This window comes from Gopherus flavomarginatus, chromosome 21 (genome assembly GCF_025201925.1).
Source record: "Gopherus flavomarginatus isolate rGopFla2 chromosome 21, rGopFla2.mat.asm, whole genome shotgun sequence".
Classification (NCBI taxonomy): domain Eukaryota; kingdom Metazoa; phylum Chordata; order Testudines; family Testudinidae; genus Gopherus; species Gopherus flavomarginatus.
Genome location: NC_066637.1, coordinates 7,082,529 through 7,101,949, shown reverse-complemented (window position 1 = coordinate 7,101,949; position 19,421 = coordinate 7,082,529). Strand labels below are relative to the sequence as shown.

The 19,421-nt window shown below is 40.1% G+C and overlaps 1 protein-coding gene across 1 annotated transcript in view; it reads right to left on the bottom strand.

The window, feature by feature from the left end:
* The window catches only part of SSU72 (SSU72 homolog, RNA polymerase II CTD phosphatase), a 62,249-nt gene that overhangs the window by 32,514 nt on the left and 10,314 nt on the right, over positions 1-19,421 (bottom strand). The window contains exon 2 of the mRNA XM_050931499.1: positions 13,961-14,104. Coding sequence (XP_050787456.1) covers positions 13,961-14,104 — 144 coding nt within the window. The remainder of the gene's footprint in view (positions 1-13,960; positions 14,105-19,421) is intronic.

The window sequence follows — 19,421 nt, the reverse complement described above, 5'->3', positions numbered from 1 at the left end:
AATCAGGCACCCTACTCCAGGGTTGCCATTTTATCATGAGTCTTGCAATATTTGGAATTTCTCTTAACATGGCTCCTGGAGCCTTGTTACATGAGAATCTCAGCTTTCACTTACAAAGAGTTATAGCCATCATGGTTTCAGAGAAAAGCTTCAAACCATGAACCCTAGTGTCTCAAACAGCAGAAAGCAAACAAAAAGAACCCTAAGATTTATTATTTAAAATCACATGATTTGAGGTGTCTGACTGGTGATTATTCTATGCTTCAGATTGGTAATACGGCAACTCCCACTGACTTTCAATTGTAGCGGGGTGACTTTCAAAGGCACAAGCAGAAGTTAATCTCCCCTTTCGGGCTTTTGGCACTAGAGTAGACTACATCTCCTCTTATCCTTCCCCACCCCTTTACTGAGAGGCCATAAAGATCCAAAATCAAGGTCGATGAAGGGGAGAAGGATGGACTTCAACTACTAGTTCCCAGCCTCAACCATCATTGACAGCCACCACAGTGTACTTCTCCCCCAATATGTACCAGTGAATCCAACACAGGGGACAAGTACAGTAACTGGAAGTTTCAAGCTAAAATGATCAGCAGCAAAATTTACGTTGAAGTTTAAACTGTCAGCTGGTTTCACAGTTAATACCTTACTGAAGTGAATGGATCAGAACTAATAGTTGAAGTCCATCCTTCTCCCCTTCATTGACCTTGATTTTGGATCTTTACGGCCTCTCAGTAAAGGGGTGGGGAAGGATAAGAGGAGATGTAGTCTGCTCTAGTGCCAAAAGCCCGAAAGGGGAGATTCAGAAGCTGCTGAAGCCAGGCCTATATTAGGGCTCTCAGCACCGCAACTGAAAGGATAGAAGCACTAGTGGGAAGTTTCCTAAAACTTCATAGTGTGGATGCTGCCTTCGATTGCAGGGAAAGAGGTGAGTATTGCAGTCTTGTAACACCTGGAATCCTCATTACCACAAATAGGTAACAGATTCAGAAGTCTCAAAATCTTGGTCTAAAACACAGACCAGGCCTCAATTCTCTGATCCCACTCTGAACAGCTGAAGGTGGTGTTGACCGGCACTAGAAGTGGCAACATCAAGCCCAGGGTGAGGGTGGCTGCCAACTTTGGGTACTAGGAAAGAAGAAAGTACATGGGAGGGAGTTTAGGAAAGGGAGAAGATAAATGGTCCAAGACTCCAAAACCTTTTCCCTTTAGAAAAGATTTCCATGAATGAATGATCTGCGCTTTTAACTCAGCAGTTCTCAATTTCACCATTAAGACTATTAGCTGTTAAAACGGACAAAATGTCAACCCAAATACTGCCTTCAGTAGAAATGTCATTGATAGAAACTATCTTTCTGGGTAAATAGAGCTCACACTACATTGCAGACACCCCGCCCCCCCCAAATAAAACCACACCTAACACTTCTCAGGACTAACGCACGTCCAAGAGCTAGCTGCACATTAGAGGGCAGCTTCCGAATAATTATTACTCACTAATACCAATGATGCTCTCACAGGGAAGAGACAACAACAATATTAAGACACAGTACCCCTGAAAGCAAAAATACTGCCAAGTGGGGTAAGGGGAATTTCCCCCTCTCCATCTGCAAATCAGATTGTCCACAGTCTGCACAAATTGGCAGCTTCTCCTTGTCAACCAGATTGTTGCCAAAAGGTCCCCTCCCAGCCTCAGACAAGTTTACTCAAATAGTATTTCAGACACCCCAAATTTTTCTTTTTAGCTTCTTTAATGCACCAGAAAGAGCTTGGGGAAGTAGGGCTAATGAAGAACTAGATGCTGGGTGAGAAGCATGAGCTTGTCGGAATCAACTGAGCTCCAAGTCTCAAACCTGCTGGGGCCAGTCCAGAGCTATTAGGATCATGGTTGTCCTCTCCACTTTCATGTCCCTGAGGGAGGGGTAGAAGACAAAGCATGTCACAGCAGTTCAGCTCAGTGGGTGGAGGAAACAGCCACTTCCCAACTGTCACATTGTCTGAAACGGATGTAAAATCTTTTTGACTTTGTGTTGGTTCCTGAGCATGCAGATCCACCAAGTGGTGGAAATTCCTTGCCAGATTGGTAGCTCTTTTAGAAGCTTAGGACAGAAATCACAGCTGAAGCAGGACAGTGAGATCAGAGATAATCTTACACCCTATTACATTTTCTGTAGTTTAAGAAGTTAATAGGTATTTTGGGGGGTGGGGGGAAGAGAAAGACTATCTATATCTCTACACACCAAAATGAGAAGCTTAAAACAAAAGTGAACTAGAATGCCTTGCAATTGAACATAACAGGCCTAACTTAACATAATAGGCCTAGCTGAAACCATGAAATCACTAAAATCAGGGATATTCTATGACGAACTATACAAAAAAGGCAATTTAGGCCACTGAGGTGAGGAATTAAGCCCTACAACTATGAGTCCACAGAACCAAATGAAAAAGTTTCTGAATGGAGAAGCTACTAAAGTGAAAATGACTATATTTGTATTCATGTAGATAAGTATGTAAATATACAAAAGGATTAAAATATAAGCTTTCTCATCAGGAAAAGGACATTGACTGCATACCACTGACAGATGTTGAAGCGGCAACTAAATTTAACAAAACTGTAGTACACAACTTTGGTCAACTGTCACAAATGAATTGCCATGACGGGAATTTCTCTAAACTTTATTCTAACTCCTTAAAGGATTGCTTCTTGGAAGAACTAGTTTCTAGAGGGCACAAGATGGAAGGCTATACTTGAATAGGAATTGATTCAACAAGCAACTCTAGAGAGGCTACTAAGTAACAGTGACCACAAATACAATTAAGGTCAACATGCTCAGAGGAGGAATTGTCTCCAAAACTAGCACTGTAACACTTAGCTCTAGAAAGAGGTACAAAAAGGAAGATGAAGCTAATCACATGATCCTAGTCAAAACTCAGCACAGAGCTGCTGAAAGCATATCAAACTCCCAGGAGGCATTTATACCTCTAAGCAAAAAAGAAAGCTGGGAGAAGGTTGCACAATATGGCTATATGGCCAGATTCAAGAGGTTATTTGAGCTGCACGTTTCCTTCAGAAAATGGTACTAACCGTAGTGAAGCCAACAAAAAGGAAAAATAAAATCTAAGAACTAAGGAGGACTCTAAAGAGCAAATAGCTGAAAGACATGAAAACAAAATAAATTCCTTAAATAAGTCAAAAGCTGGAAGCCTGCAAGAGAATAGGTGTCTGCTGTGCTACCGGGGGTAACAGGACCAATTAAGGAGAACTGGAATACTGTAGAGAAACTAAATTATTTCTGTGCATCACTCTTCCCCACACAGGTGGTTAGGGATACCAGTCCCCATACCAAAAAGAAAGCATACTGGAGAAAAACTCAAAAGCAACAAGTCCCCACGACTGGATTATAGCCATAAACTATCTGCAACAGTTCTGAGGGAATGAAATAGCTGGGCTGCAACAAAAATAGGAACTCAGTTAAATCAGCTAACTAACTAAACAGAAGGTAGCAAACATACATAGTTTTAGAGAGGTGGTAGGTGAGAGTCCTGGGAAATAGACCAGTAAGCCTTACTTCAGTACCAGTCTCATCCAGTATGGCAATTCCTTTGTTTTTGTGTCTTCTGAGCTAAAGATGTGATCCTGGTTCTTGCCTGGTTGTTGTTAACAACATCTGAGTTTTCTGAGCAGATTAAGACTAATCAGAAAATGGCTTGAAAATTGAATGGGGAAGGATGTTGGACTACATCGTTTCAAGATGGACCTCCAGCTCTCATTCTTGTCTAGACCACATTCCCTATGATTTACTCAGAGTTGCTCTGCAACATCTCAAGCTTAGGGCAACTCCTTCTGAGGCTGGACAGTCCTTCCTACCACAACAGAGAAAGGCTGCCTGGCATACAGATTACACGCTTCCAATCCATAAACCAGTGGCTCTGGTGTGTGGGGGGGGGGGAGAGAGAAGAACAACACTATGCCATAAAAAGGATCAGAGCAAGTACCCAAGGAACTAGATTTGTCAAAGGACATTTCCTCCAGAAGCTGAACCCTTGAAAACTTTCAGATAGGAAATCCGGACGTTCTGCAAGAAAAAAGCCTACTCCGAACAATTGCTGGCTCCAAGACTTTAAAGCCAAAGCAATCCACTCATCTCCCTTCTCAGAACAGGAGAATGTCTCCTTACTTCATCACAGTGATCATTCCTGCAGATGAAGGTTAGCAAGTGTTCTCTGGAGTTATACTGACCTCTCTCTGGACATGCTCTCTGAAAGGGCCAAGTAAGAGAAGCACTTTCAGTGATGCCTTTTCTCTTGAGGAAGAGCTAGCCAACTACACCCCTCAGAATCTATGCCAGGGTGGCTGTGTTGGGAAGCTTTAGAAAGCCTCCTCTCAGTATTTGCCTCTGGACCAATCATGGGAGAGAGGAGCAGTGGGAGAACCCCTAAGAGCAATGATTCGAGACACCTTCCCAAGCAAAACTGAAGAATTTAGGGAGACAAATAGTGACAGCTTCCAGGACAGACAGTTCTCAATATAGGTCAGATCTGCTGCAACACCACATCGCTGTACACCTTCTGAGCCTACCACCATGCTCAGGAAAAGAAATTAAATCCACCTGTGCTCATCTGGATCCTGTGGAGACTATGTGCATTAGCGCTGGGTAAATGTTTAAGGGGGGGAAAAAACTCCCCCCACCCCCCGCAAAAGATAAATAAATGTAAATTTGAGTCAACTGAAACACTGAGTTCACCAAAATATTTCAGTCAAAAAAAATTCAAGATGTTACATTTGGAAATTTTTGAAATAAAGGGTTTTGATTCTAAACAACTTCTTGTTTTGAAGTTTGTTTCAATTTTATTTGAAACACATTTTAAAAGTTCTCAAAATTCAAACAAGTATTTTGTTTCAAATGAAATATTTTGGTCAGCCCGAAGCAAAATTTGATTTTTGGTCGCTGAACAATTTTCATTTGAAGACAACTCAAAATTATTTCCACCTCCATTTTTTTTTTTTTTTTGGTTATTCACGCAGCTCTAATGTTCCATGCCGACACATGCTTCAAATTTCTAGCCCCGAACTCTGGGATGAGGAGGCTGGTCCCTCAAATGAGGTGCATAGACCTGCTCCAACACTTAGTACTTCACCCTATTCTTCACTGAGCTTTATCATGTTGCATCTCACCAGTGAACAGGAACATGTCTTCTTGGGAAGGTGAAAGAAAGGGGAGTAAGCCAGGGGTAAGGGTCTGCTATGGAGGAAAACCACAAGGCCATATTTGTCAGCAAGTTGGTCTGTCCACATGACATAAGCAACAGCTGCCATTTGTCCAGGTTTGGTTTTTGTTTGTTTGAAACAAAGATTAGTAAGAACCAGGGAGTCAAACTGAATTGGAATTTTTACTTTGAGCAGAACCAGACCTGAACCATAATATTGTCCTACCTACTGAACCTGAAAAAAATTTGAGTTACCAGTAAAAATAAAGGTTGAGCATTTTTTAAGATCAATATTTAGAAAAAAAAAAACAAACAAAACACTATTGTAACTATTTTCTCTTTATAAAGTAAGATAGGCTTGTGAATGCTACCAGAAAGGCCCCTCCAGCATAATGAAAATAGAAAGCAGCTAGGCCACAAGAAAGGAGAAAGGAAACTTAGGAGCTATCTACATACCACGAGTTCCCAAAGACAAACCATCCCTGAGACTCTTCACTGGGGAGAGATGAGGTAGAATGTTCCCTGGTCCCAAAAGTTAATAACTCTTCAAGACCAAGGAAAACGGTAATGCCCTCTCAACCCTTCTCCCCCTTATACAGGCCCTCCCACCTATCCCCAACCCGTAAGGCAGCTCCTGCCTCCAGCTGCTCCAAACTCAAATTTATCCTTTAAGTGCATAGGTCCAATATGAGTTCAAGTATCAGATGTTATTTTAGTTTGCTCAAGACGTTCGTAAGAAATAACCATGTTCATTTGACAACAGAAAATACTAGGAAAATTCACATGAAGTTAAAGTTGAAAAAAACAGTAAAAAAAGTTTAAATTTTAAGTTAACTCTTCTATTAAGGCCTAACTTGATTTGAACCGGTTACTACTGGTCCATTTATTTTTTTTGATGGCTTGAACCCAAACTGAACCCTAACACACAGAACGCAACTTAACCAAACCAAAATAAATCCTAGCTCAACTCCCCGGTAAGAACAAAACCAAGTTTTATAATGGTGAGCTGGCTAAACAGGTCTAGATTTTATGGAGCAGAGCTCAGTTCCACTCGCCTAAATTTTCACCATTTTCTCGTCTCCAGAAAAGAATCTGTATGTTTCAAACTCACATATACTTGGCTTCAAGCATCCTTCTTGATTACTAAGACTAGGGAACCAAGCATCAGGGGGTAAGCTGTGTTAGTCTGTATCCACAAAAACAACAAGGAGTCCGGTGGCACCTTAAAGACTAAGATTTATTTGGGCATAAGCTTTCGTGGGTAAAAAACTCGCTTTCTCCAATTCATGGATTTTTTACCCACGAAAGCTTATGCCTAAATAAGTCTGTTAGTCTTTAAGGTGCCACTGGACTCTTTGTCGTTTTTAAGACTAAGGAAGTTACTCCCTGCATTAAATAGAACTTCTGACAGACTCTATATACTTTCTCTTTCCTGTCAGTCCCAGGTGAAGACGACCCAGAGCTGGAGTGCAGCTTACAGCCAAGGAGCAGGGAAGCCAGATGCACAGGCTCGTCAGCGAAACAACAGTGCAACAGCCCAAGCTCAAGGAGTGGAGCTAGCTGCTTATTAGAGACCATAACAGAAACCCCATCTTTGGAAATTAAATCAACAAATGTTTTCACCTACGACCCATAGATGTGTGTGTGGGAGGAATGGGAATGAAGTCATTTCATGACATCAGAATAAATTAACACTGCCACACAATTTAGGAGTTACTGCTGCAGAATTTGGTCCTATTGTGCTTTGGAACACAGAGGGCTGTGCAGAGAGACTAACCTGATAAGCCAGTTGATGTCTGGATTTTGGAAACGTAGTCCTTGATTTTTGGCATGTATGGGTCTATTTTTCTGCAGTGTCACTGTCTTTTTAAAAGGCTTATTATGTACTTCGGAATAAAACTACGACCATGTTCACACAGCTATAAAAAGAGGTGGAAGTAATCATTCCAACCTATCCTGAAGATGGCCACGCTTCATGAGCAACCGAGATGGAGACCTCTATGTAAGCACATTTCCTGGGGTTGTGGGTTGGGAATTACTCCAGCTATAGGGATGCAGTAATCCAATGGATATTACTGGAAGGGAGAGAAAGGAATGAGACTAACAAAAATATTAACCCATTATCCCCACTGAGATGTGCTTTTCTCTCCTCTGGCAACATCAATGGGTCTTGAACTACACTACACCTTGGAGATGACAGTTTCCTCAATGATCTCCAGAGTGACCCCTTCAGGATCTCCCATTATCAACCAACCAGGAATGAGTCAGCTACTCACCACTTCACTGGAACATCAGAGGCACTTCACATGCAGTTCCTCATGCTGCCATATCAACTTTGGAGATGTGCCCTGGTTACAATAAACAGTGACCAGCCACAGGCGTATCTGCCCAATGAAAACCCCTACAGTAGACAAAGTAGCTATTTGCACTGGCAGAACTTATCCCTGATGGTAACCATGGTTAGCCCCACTGGTGCAAAAAACAACTTTGCCTATCTTCACTAGGGCTTGCACCAGTACAGCTACAGTGATGGCTAAAATCAGGGCAAATGCCCAAAGGAGCCACGGCCTTAGTCAGCTCTGTATTTCTGATGGCAAAAATGACACTATGCTGCAACATGGAGCATTTTGCCATTGTTTTGCTACGACATCAATTTTAATCAAACGCTATTTTCAAAAATGTTTGGTTTTAGCAAGCTTTCCCCCAACTGTAATACCCTTTTAAAGATCCAGGGAAAGAGCTTCACAATACTGATGTTAATCTTTTCTAATTAGCAAACCTTTTATTTTTTGTGTTTAATGTAGCTGAAATTAGTTTGATAATAAATTTACGTTCCATGTTTTATCTAGATGGATCCCAAAGCAATTTACAAATTAATACGTAACAATTTCACCCACCAGCTGAGGTGGGAGGCAACTGTTTCCTAAACTAGTGTTGCTATGTGGTGGTAAAGGAAGCGGTACTACATCCAGGGTTCTCAAACTAGAGGTGGCAACCCCTCAGGGGGTCACACGTACATGCACAAAACAGGGACCAACTGCTATATTATCATTTAAATCTAGTGTTTTAGAAAATTACACACCTTTCTTTCACAGTGTATTTACTTCAAAAAGTATTGTAAAAGTATAATGCCTCAATCGTTGTTCCTAAACAAAATATATATTTGTGTTATCACCATCCTAAGGAAACTGGATTCTGGGGATTATAGTATCATGCATGCATGTTCGTTGTCTTGAGACTAAAAAGGTGAGACTGAGACAACATTAGAGGTCGTGATTGTTCAGCAGCTGAAGAGCTATAGCCATCTCAAAATTTGACGGGGCTAAGGCTCACCCCCGAAGCCACCCTTCCCAGCAAAAAGGTCAAACGTTACAGAGAAGGAAGGTGGCATGATATAGCATTGCCACCCTTACTTTTGCAGTTCGGCGCTGCTGGTGGCGCTGCCTTCGGAGCTGGGTGTCCTGTCAGCAGCCACTACTCTCCAGCTGCCCAGCTCTGGGGCAGCACCTGCCAACAGCAGCAGCGCAGAAGTAAAAGCAACAGGGTGCTAAGTCTGCTGCGAAAAGTGATACTGACAAAGTTTCTTTTTGCTTCCTCCCACTATTAACCAGTAAATATTAAAAACTTCCGCTTACAACAATTTGAAACAAAACGTGTTTTAGTCAATTTAAAAGTGGTGAGAAAAAATAAATTCATTTTAAACAATAAGATTATAAAATTAGCATTTAAAATAGTGTTAAATATAAAAAATTGTTTTTCATTTATAAGGGAGGGATTTTTTGTCTGAAAGGGGTCGCCAATATGAAGTTTGGGAACCACTGTACTACAGCCACTAGAAACTTCAAGGAGAATTTAGATATGCAGAATGTAATTAAGAAAGTTGGATTTTGGCCAGGCTAGTGACATTAACACTTCTCAGGGGGGGGGGAGGGAGAAAGGGCGGGGGGAAGAGAGAGAGAGAGAGAGAAGCGCGAGCCACGAGTTCTTCAGTGACTACAAGTTGTCAGGAGGACCGTGATTCTACTTTTCATTTAAAAGATGACATCCCCAGCAGGACATTTTTCAAACTTAACACCATATGAGGCATTGGTTTTTAACTGAAATGATTTTTTGTGGTTTAGATCCCAAAGCTTAATGAAACAGATTTAAATTACAAATAAAACAGATAATTTTAACATGTATTTGCAGTTTATGTATTTGAACATGAATTTCTGCTAATAATTTGGGATCTCATTTGTTTTTAAATTAAACATTCCGATTCACTTTTTAATATGGACTCAGAGGAAAGAATGCCACCTATTGATCACCAATATTTGCCGCATCACTTGGGTTTTCTTTGGAAGGCTCCCAACTACAAGCTTGGTCCTTCTATTAAAGCAAATGAGAAAACTCCCAATAAATTCTATCAGGAGCAGGCCTCAAGGCCTGCAGAAGCATGACCCTACCTGAGGGATTTGACAAAAGGCAGTATGGCTGAAACTGACATGCTCAATAACTAAAGATCTGTTTCCAGGTAACTGCTGGTATCTGAAGCAGCAGAGTCAAAACTGACTCCACAAGTGGGTTTCTCTACCCACGCAGATGGTTCCTTAGCAGTAAAAGGGGGTATATAAAAGGTTGGAGCTATATTTTAGTAACAGAATGGGCTACAGAACAAGTATATTTGGCACACAGGTATTGGTACGAATATTTCTGCCTCCTGTCATGTACTCTTTACTGGGTAAAGTATTTTTCAGATTAAACATATGGACATAATTACTATTTTCTATGTGTGATCTTGTTTCATATTTATTCTACTTATCTGACTCTGTATGCTGTCTTTTAACAGGGTCTAGGGCATAATTTTCAAAAGCATCTAAAGTCTTATTTTCAAAGGTGACTTGGGCACTTCTGAGCTTAAGACAATGCCTATACGTACAGCGCTGCTGCACATCTGGTGAAGACACTCTATGCCATCGCGAGAGCTCTCCTGTTGGCATAATAAAACCACTTCTACAAGTGGCAGAAGTTATGTCGGAGGGAGAAACTCTCCCACAGACATAGTGCTATGCATGCAAGCGCTTGTCTCGGTGCAACGTATATCACTCAGCAGGGGGAGTTTTTTCACACCCCCTGAGCAACACAAGTTAGGCTACCGTATACTATGTCTACGCTACAGCCTTTTGAAAACAGGACTTGGGCAACTAAGGGACTTCAATACTGTTGAAAATGTTGCTACTAGTCTCCCAGTAATGCTCTGGGAATTTAAATGGATGCATCTCTTCTACATAGTAACAGCAGCACTGATTACTTCGTCTGACAACTATGTTGATTTCATTTTAAGTGTTTACAGTATTTTAAAATTAAAATGGAAGTTAATCTCCCAGTACTAAATGTATATCCTTGCAGAACCTAGCTTCATTACTTCTGCATCCCCACCCCTTCTGAACTGATAGCATGCCTTTTTAACAAGCTACTCTTTTAAAAGTATTTCTCATTCTTCTAGATACAACAGAGAAGTACCTACATTTGTAAATATGTCCTAATTTAATGTGAAAGATTAAATATGGAAAGGTTTATAACCTACAGCCATAACACTTGATAATTTGCACTAGATACATACACACACCCCACTATGAAATTAGTGCAATCCAGATGCTTTTTATTTTTGCAGAAGTGTGGATTCTATCTTGTTCTTCTTCCCTCCTCCCCACCACTGATAGAGAAAAGAGTTGTCACACACCTTGCCATTCTAAGCCGCTTTTTACCTCAGCTGACTGATGTCCACATCATCGCAGAACTTCAGGCCCCAGTTGGGACGGCTGCTTTCCGAAGCAGCTATCAATTTGTTGACTGGCTAGCAGATGACGGGCTGGAGTAGCCAAAACCTCTATCTAGTGTCCACAGTGCACCTAGTCTCCCCACTGGCCTACAGAACTTTAGCATGAAGTCACTCCTAAACACAGGAGCAAACAGTGCTGCATTGGACCGATTACCTCAGTATGGGAATATGAGATACACGAACTGGCCCTTGTCACTAAGAACGGCTGTTTCAGACAATGCAGAAAGGCTGAAGGTGGCAGCTCTCCCCACTTAACTGAAGAAAGCAGGATTTAGGGAGCATAAGGACAAGCCAAGGAATTTGGACCCACTCTTTCTCCCACATCCCCTTTGAGACACCACAGGAAAAGCAGTTCCCTCCCACCCTAAGACAAAAGCACTTCTTCCCCTCCCCACCACTTCACCAAAGAGTAATCAGCTGCCCTAATTGAGTCCCACAATGCCCTGGTCCCAAAGATAGCCACTCCTTGGCTCCCAGGCAGGAACAAGAGGGGTCTCTGGTTTTCACGAATTTAGGAAAGAACTTACCCACTCACCCAGAGTCTGGAAGCTGAGCTGCCTTTTGTACTGAAAAAGTATATCTGTTTCAAAGAACTTGAATTTGCAACATTTGAGGGCATAAAATATACAGACATAACTCCTTCCCCACCCCAAACTGGGCTTTTTCTCGAATGGGAAAAAAATCAAAACAGAAAGGAGTGCTCAGTGTCACTCTGCATAAATATCTGTGGCTCAGAGCATAGCCACTCCACCTCTAATGTGGAGCAGAGCCCAAAATGCAACTCCAGAGAAGATACTGGATAGGGGACCAGATGTGTTTTAATTTTGTTGTACACCTCTACCCTGATATCACGCAATCCGATAGAACATGAATTCGGATATAACGCAGTAAAGCAGCGCACCAAGGGGGCGGAGCTGCATGTTCCGGCGGATCAAAGCAAGTTCGATATAACGTGGTTTCACCTATAACACAGCAAGATTTTTTGGCTCCTGAGGACAGCGTTATAGCGGGGTAGAGATGTATCTTAAAACAGTGCTATGTTCCCAATACAACAGTATAGGCAAAGTGGTAGTCACTGCAAATTCTTAAGTGCTTGAGGAAATGAAGACTGCACAATTCAAACAGTCCTCCATTTGAAGGAGAGAAGAAAAAAAAATAAAAAAGTGTTTGCATTGAGAAGTGCACCATCTCAATTAGAGGATGGATTGGCTGGGAAATATCCCTTTTCTTCACCAAAGATGTGATTATACAAAATTAAATTATGTACAGATTCAATGGATGCCCTAAATTTCAAGTTTAAGAGATACTGCTACTCAGTCTTTTCATCAGCAATTGGGTTCCCTAATGTCATGGCATAATATGGATATTGTTATGGGGAAACCATGTGGAAGGAAATTTCCAACATAGCATCAAATTTAATGGTACTGTACAGCTGTATGGAGCTGCTCATCTTAGCTGAGTACATTCAGAAAACTCAACACAAAAGAAACCACCACTACTGGGGTCTTATGGAGCTCAAATTTAATGTTTTCTAGTCAGCAAATACACAACTAAAAACCTGCTGACTCAAATCAAGCCACAGTGAAACCTGCACCAAGGACCTCCTCCATGTCTTACACAATCATTTTAAAAGTCTACTCAAGTCTTGCAGTACACAATTTTGTTGAACAAATAATTGAAAGCCCATCTCTTCTACTGGGCTACTGAATTTGTTGATTCCTTGGGTGGCCACTTAAAATAGGTTTCACTGTATCCCCCATTTTCTATTCCTCATCTAGTGCCTGTTTGCCTGGTCTCAGCCTTTTAAAAAAAAATACTGAAAAATTTCAGCCATACAAAAATAAACTGTTTAGTTATAATAGTGATGTTTTGAAAGATATTAAAAATAAATATTTAAACAACATTTTAGCTGCCATTTCCAGATAGCTATAGAAAATAGATATCGAATCTAACATTAGCAAGATTTTACTAATTTGATCCAGGGTTATTTTTTATGCAGCTCCCCAGAAGTTAAAAATCTAGGTCACGCAACAATAAAGATGGGACAGACTGCCATATTATACCTTGTTATCCAAACTCTCACTTCAGAGGCATCACATTTTGTGACACAGGTCTCAATCTATCATTACAGAAATTAATAAGCAAAACCTACATAAATTTAGTTTTCCCTTTCATACCAAATTATATTTTTAATATCAAAAATCAGATCCTGTGTAAAGATTCCAAACAAGTGCCCTGATCTTGCAAACTAAAGAGGTGTTTGGGGTTCTTTTTGGTTTTGTTCTATACTTTATATTTAAATGTCCTAAAATACTGCATGCTCATGGCTGAATTGAAGAAAGGTAGTGTGCCTGACCCTTGTCACCTCTGGTCTTTGGGAAGTAAACCTCACAGTTAAATTGGGTTTTCTGTGCCCATTCTTGGAAATATACTTAAGGAATACGTTTTTGATGTACAACCAAAACCAGAAATTAACAATTAGCTTCTTAATGAGAAAATATTTTATGGATTATGTTCTCTCCCCTTAGGCCACTAGTTTACTCTAAACCTTACCTGTTTGCTTGACTGATCTAAATTTGATTTTAATTCTTTTGGTGGCAGTTCTTGGAATGCCAGGAAAGGGCTCTGCACTGGGAAAACATAGCCCACAATGCAGTGCAGTTCATGGATAAAGGTGTAAAGTATTCATAGTTCTGTTCAAGAACTAAGTATGTTAATTTACTATACAAGAGGATTTTGAATGCATGCATTATAACTCAATAGCAAGTTACAAGGGGAGTGTTAGAGATCCTAAAATAAAGTGAAACACCTGCCTAGAACCTTAAAACAAAGCTCTTGCCAGTCAAGCAGCTGTGTATTCCTTATGCAAAATAATGAATTACACCTTTCAAAGATGAACCATATTGGGTTTTTAAAAAGGTCATTCCACGGGGATACAGTTCTTTGTCTTTCCTAAGCAGATCATTGTACATCTGATCATATGTTGTTTTGAAATCATAAACATTCGGCTTGTCTGGTGCTGGTCCTGGTAGTTTCACATGAGTCCCTGTTCCAAAGGATCGAACGCTGAATCCTCGTTTGCTGAAAGACAAAAAAGGGATTTATAATTAGATTGAACAGATTTAAAACCTACATGTCTATGTGCTGAACAGCAACGCACTGGACTTGGGAAAAAATATTCTTAGAGACCTATCAACTCTGAATCCAACCTTCTAAGCAAATTTAAGATAAAAAATTATATATTTGCAATTTCAGGTAAGTCCTGGTGCACAATACATATCCTACACTTCATTTAAATAACTTTAGTTATGTTTCAAAAAAGTGACAGCCAGAAAGTGTGAAGTTGTGAGCAGTGTCTCCTTTGTCTGATATCAAAACAAAACTAATTGGATTGTATTCTTTTTCCAATCTCACCAGCTTTGTTAGAACACAATGGAAAAGCTTAAATTACGTGGGTTTTATTTAACTCTGTTTCTCTAATATCCTCATGTCAAGAGTTGTCTGTTCAACCACAGAGTGAAAAGTTTGCAGGAAGAACCCAAAATAGTTACACAGTCAAAGGCTATATTTCCTGCTGTCTCCCAAATTTTGCATCTGTACAGGTGCAACCCTAATATGCAGCATAAGCACAATGAGAGACTGAAAACAGAATGGGGAAGCTTTATTGATGAGCACAGAAACCATGAAAAAAAGAGACATGGTTAATAAGACAAACCTTTATTTTCAAACATTCCACACCCATCCATAAACGAACACAAAACTTAGAACAATCTCCTCACCTGCATCTCCCAAGGAAGGTAAAATTAAAGGTACGAGCCTGAAAAAGTCCATCTTGATGTTCCCCATATTAGGGGTTGCAAAAGACTTAGTAAAGGGACTCAAAACTGCTGTACTGGTACAAATCATGACTACACTAGGCATTTGCACTTACACATCCATGTACATGCAAAAGCCCAGCAAGTACTGACAAGGCCTTAGCCACAAGACTGATTATCACCAATACAGCTGATAACGTGCAGTTCTAATATACTAAAATGTCAAAACATTCCATTTTTTGCCAATCCAAAGATCAGTTTCTATGGAAGAGGCAATATTCAAAAGTAACAACAGTTCTCCTATACACTTCAGCTGTGCACGTGAAACACTCATGCTATCTAAGCCACCATAAAGGATTTTTTTGATAGTACATCCATTATGGAAAGAATGTAGCGTAAGAAAGTGAAATTTGTCCTCATTTCCCATCCTTTAATAAACGGTAGGGTTTAATGGAGAGAAATAACTTCGCTTCAGAGTCCCAACATCTTATAACAGAGGCCTTCAAGTGGAACCTGTAAAGCTGTACGTTCCTTTCACAGAGCCTATTTAATAACTACAATATATATCTGCACCTATACAGCATCCTCTCTCAGACTACGTGGAACTAATGCAGGAGATTCAGTGTGCTACTTCTGACAGCTAAGTACGAGTCTCCCCTTCAGCTTGAGTTATTGATTTTGGCCCTGAAGCCAGATCTCCATTTCAGACTCCACCAGGAATAGAAAGCAGATAGCAGCTCTAAAGTTTGGCACCAGTCCTTGGTTTGATGCTCTCACATTCCACCACGGTAAGTCAGCTGCAGTACACTGTATGACCAATATGTACTTGATAGCCTATCAGGACCACTACTAAACACAGATACGATATTGCTTTGGAATCAGTCCCTAAAGGAACAGATTCCTCTCATTTAAAATTCTGAAAATAAATTTATACCAGCCTAAAATTTTATTAAACGTTATTAGTGCACCTGTAGATCGTATTTTCACAATATTGTATCTTTGAAAACAATCTTATACCAGAACAGACTTTTATACACATGCACAAACACCCCTCTCCTCCTCTGGCACACAACTGGATGGGAGGAGAAGGGGGGTTTGAGCTGGACTGTCTGGACATCACGGAAGCCAAGTTCTATGGAAACGGGCAATCTGGAGAGCATAATGAAAAAACCCACCATATTAAAATCACCGAATTTACATTCTATGAGCCTTCACTGAGTTTCATAGAAGTCAGGAAGAAGGGAGTGAAGAGATTTCAAGGAAATGAGTAAATAATATTGCTGCTGAATTTAAGGGTGCTTGCCACAGAAACTGATTCTAATGTGACACAAGATACACAGGACCTTGATTACTGGATTAATTATATACACTGTAATAAATCAAAAACTACCAGAATCTACCCCCATCCCACACTTGCTAGACACTGATGTAATCAGGAAGTAAAAATTGTGCAAAAAACGATAATACCAATACCATGAATTTCAACTTTGCCAAGTATTTTCCCCTACCAAAAGCTGTAACTGCATCATTGCTCTATCTACACCCTTTTAAGGATATTTTGGCTGATTATCAGAAAAATCTTCCTGAGAGCAACAACTATTAAGCTATGGAATATGCTACCAGAGAAAGTGATGGAACCACCCCTGCTTGGGCATTTAAAACTACGCAATGGAATACCAGAACGTATACTGTAGGTAACAATGCTGAACTGGCAAGGTGAGTGACAAGATGAGCTAGAAGGTTTTCTTCATTTCTAACCTTTGATTCAATCTTTCTGGCTTTTGTCCAGACTCCCCTTTTGGCCCACAGATCACTCAAGAGACTGTACCACATCCACTGTTACCAGGCAGGGGAAATTTTTTGTGGAAAATTAGTACACAGTATAAGTTGACATCTTATTAAACGACCAGCAAGTAAATAAATAACGGAATTAAAGTTTTAGTAGTAGCTAATTGACGCTAACTACTTTGCATACTAAGCAAGAAAGCAAATGTGTACAGTGTATTGACAATCATTATGGGGTAAAGATGAAGAGGGACAGCAAAAAATCACTACAACCCCATCCATTATTTTCACTGCAAAGAAAGGCAGTTTTGTTTTTATCCATTTTCTTCCACTCCATTCGCCCCATCTGTCTCACCAACAAAACAGCTGGTTGTCTAACCAGGGAAAAAAATGTGTTAAGAGACAAAGGTTTGCAGAATTTGGGTTCCGATGTACGAGTGACAGGTCCTCTTATGCTTGATTTGCACTTGTTTTAAATGAAGTCCCTCTGCTGCAGCTTTCAGGATACCTACTTAAGAAATGCACTTCACAATTTCAATATCTAATAAAGCAAGTGATTAAATAAGAGATTTTACTCATTTCTATAGACTCACTACTTCTTGATCCAAATTACCGGCCTTCTGAAAGAATTTTACCATTTTAAAAACTTCTCCAATTAAATTGATAAGCATACAATGCTTAAGAACCCAAAGGCTAAGTCTCCCTGAAATGTCAATTTACTGTTTAAAAACGCACATATGCAGCTTCCAAGAGATGGCTATACAATTTCAGCAAAGTCAGTCAGCTGTGCAGCGATTAGGACTATTTTTAGTTACTTTCCTCCTTTCATTTAAATCAGTCTATGCTGAATTGCACAAGTACGAATGCAGAACATTCACTGTTACAGATCAGAAAGACACCTGAAAGCATGAGGAAGGAGCAGTATCAGAAATGATAGTACTCAATATTTCAAGAACAGTAATTTTTTCAAATTGAGAATTACATAAACCTTTCTTCTACCAAATATTTTTCTAAAAAAAGCATCAAATGTTTGTTGTTTAAATTTAATAAAAAGTACAAGCATTGGAATCCGCGAAGTTTTTCCAGCTACATTGAAAATTAGTTTGTCCACAAATTTTGGCTGACTTGTAGCCAAAAAAGTTATAATAAACTAGGCATGTCTTCCATTCCACTCCTGTGAGCAGCTATTAGTTTAATAATTACAACAGAAGAGAGATTTTGAGGGCCAGACAAAATCAACTGCATGGTGCTGACTTTTAGATCTCTTCTCACTAGGTCATTATGGAAAAGGGGGTGGGGAGTGCATATGCACATGCGTGCGCACACATGCCATTGACTATTTGTGAAGTTAAGATTAGGAGAAGCAGGATCAGAGTCTGTGGCTTCACCTATAGTGCAATACAACGGCTCTCACTGCAAATATCTGCTAGTCCTAGCATGGCTTCCCAACCATAATGCTGTATCACCAAGCTCAAGCCTACCATACTTCTCATATTTATGTTTACTTGGTTGGCTATTTTAATAGCATGTTAAGTACCACCAATCCCTTGGCCTCAGCAAGCTGCCCAGCATCCACTTGAAAACAAAGGATTGCAATAAGAAGTTTTGTTGAGGATCAGCACTTAGAACTTGTCCATTAGCCCGTCAGAAAGCAGAAGGTCTGAGAATCTGAGCGAAGTGGTCGGTCAGTATTGTGTACGAGGTAAAAACATCTGGCTCTCTTATTCTGGCGTGATTTCTGGAAAGGCATTTCAAGAGTCTGGCTTGCTTTTTAAAGACACAGACTTGCAACTTCACTGAATTATCAATACACAAAAGAGACTGAAGTTATCAAGCCCTGAGATCCAGAGCAGAAGATGTGAGCTTCTGACCTTCCTTGCTCTCCAAGAATCAAATTGCAAGAAACAAAAATAAAATACAAGGGTTTAATTTTAAGTGTTTATGCACCACCTATTCCCAACACCTTCTTGGCAAATTGTGAAGGACCAAGCTTTGTCCTAAGCTCTCGTGTGCTGCCACACCACAAATACGAGGAAGGCTGCCGTAGTAATGTATCTGTCTTATTGTGTTTTTATTCCATCTTCCCCTATTCTCACCTTCCTATACTTTTTCCCCTCTCTAATAATTCTGAATGCTCTACTGTTTCTGCACACAGTGGAGACAGGAGTTGTGATATGAAACTGAGGTGATCCTGGTTAGTTTCTTTCTGCTACACCATGGAGGACAGCTGGGAGGGATGGAAGGGGAAAGAGTGTATGATTCCCCACAGTGGAGAGAGGAAGACTTATTTTTTAAAAGATTAATTTCTCTTCCCTTCCCCAATCCTTGGCGCAGAGGCTAATATCTTGGCTACTCATGCCTAGGCCATTTTCCATACTTACATTAGTTTCATTCTATTGTCCCTACTGGGCAAAAATAGTACAGTAGGAGAACCATGATAGATTGAATTTAATCATTAAAATGTCCAACTTTTCAGTTTTTGTAAACTTTACTGCATCTGAACTAACACACCAAATCTGTTTTGTAGTTGAAATACATCAGTATGTTTCTGCCTTTCATGGATTCCAAAGGTAGTGTTTATTACGTAAATAACTTCATGGGTGGCTAGCACCAGTCTCCCATTATAAAAATTGAATTTTCATGTAAGAATACTGTTTAGTATTTAAATATTTTAACTTCAAAACAATTGAGATGCGGTTATACAAGAAATGTGAACACAAACTGGTCTGAAGTAAACATCAGATTTACATCAACTGTCATTCCTGCAGCTACAATAACCAATAAAGACGTTTTAAAGT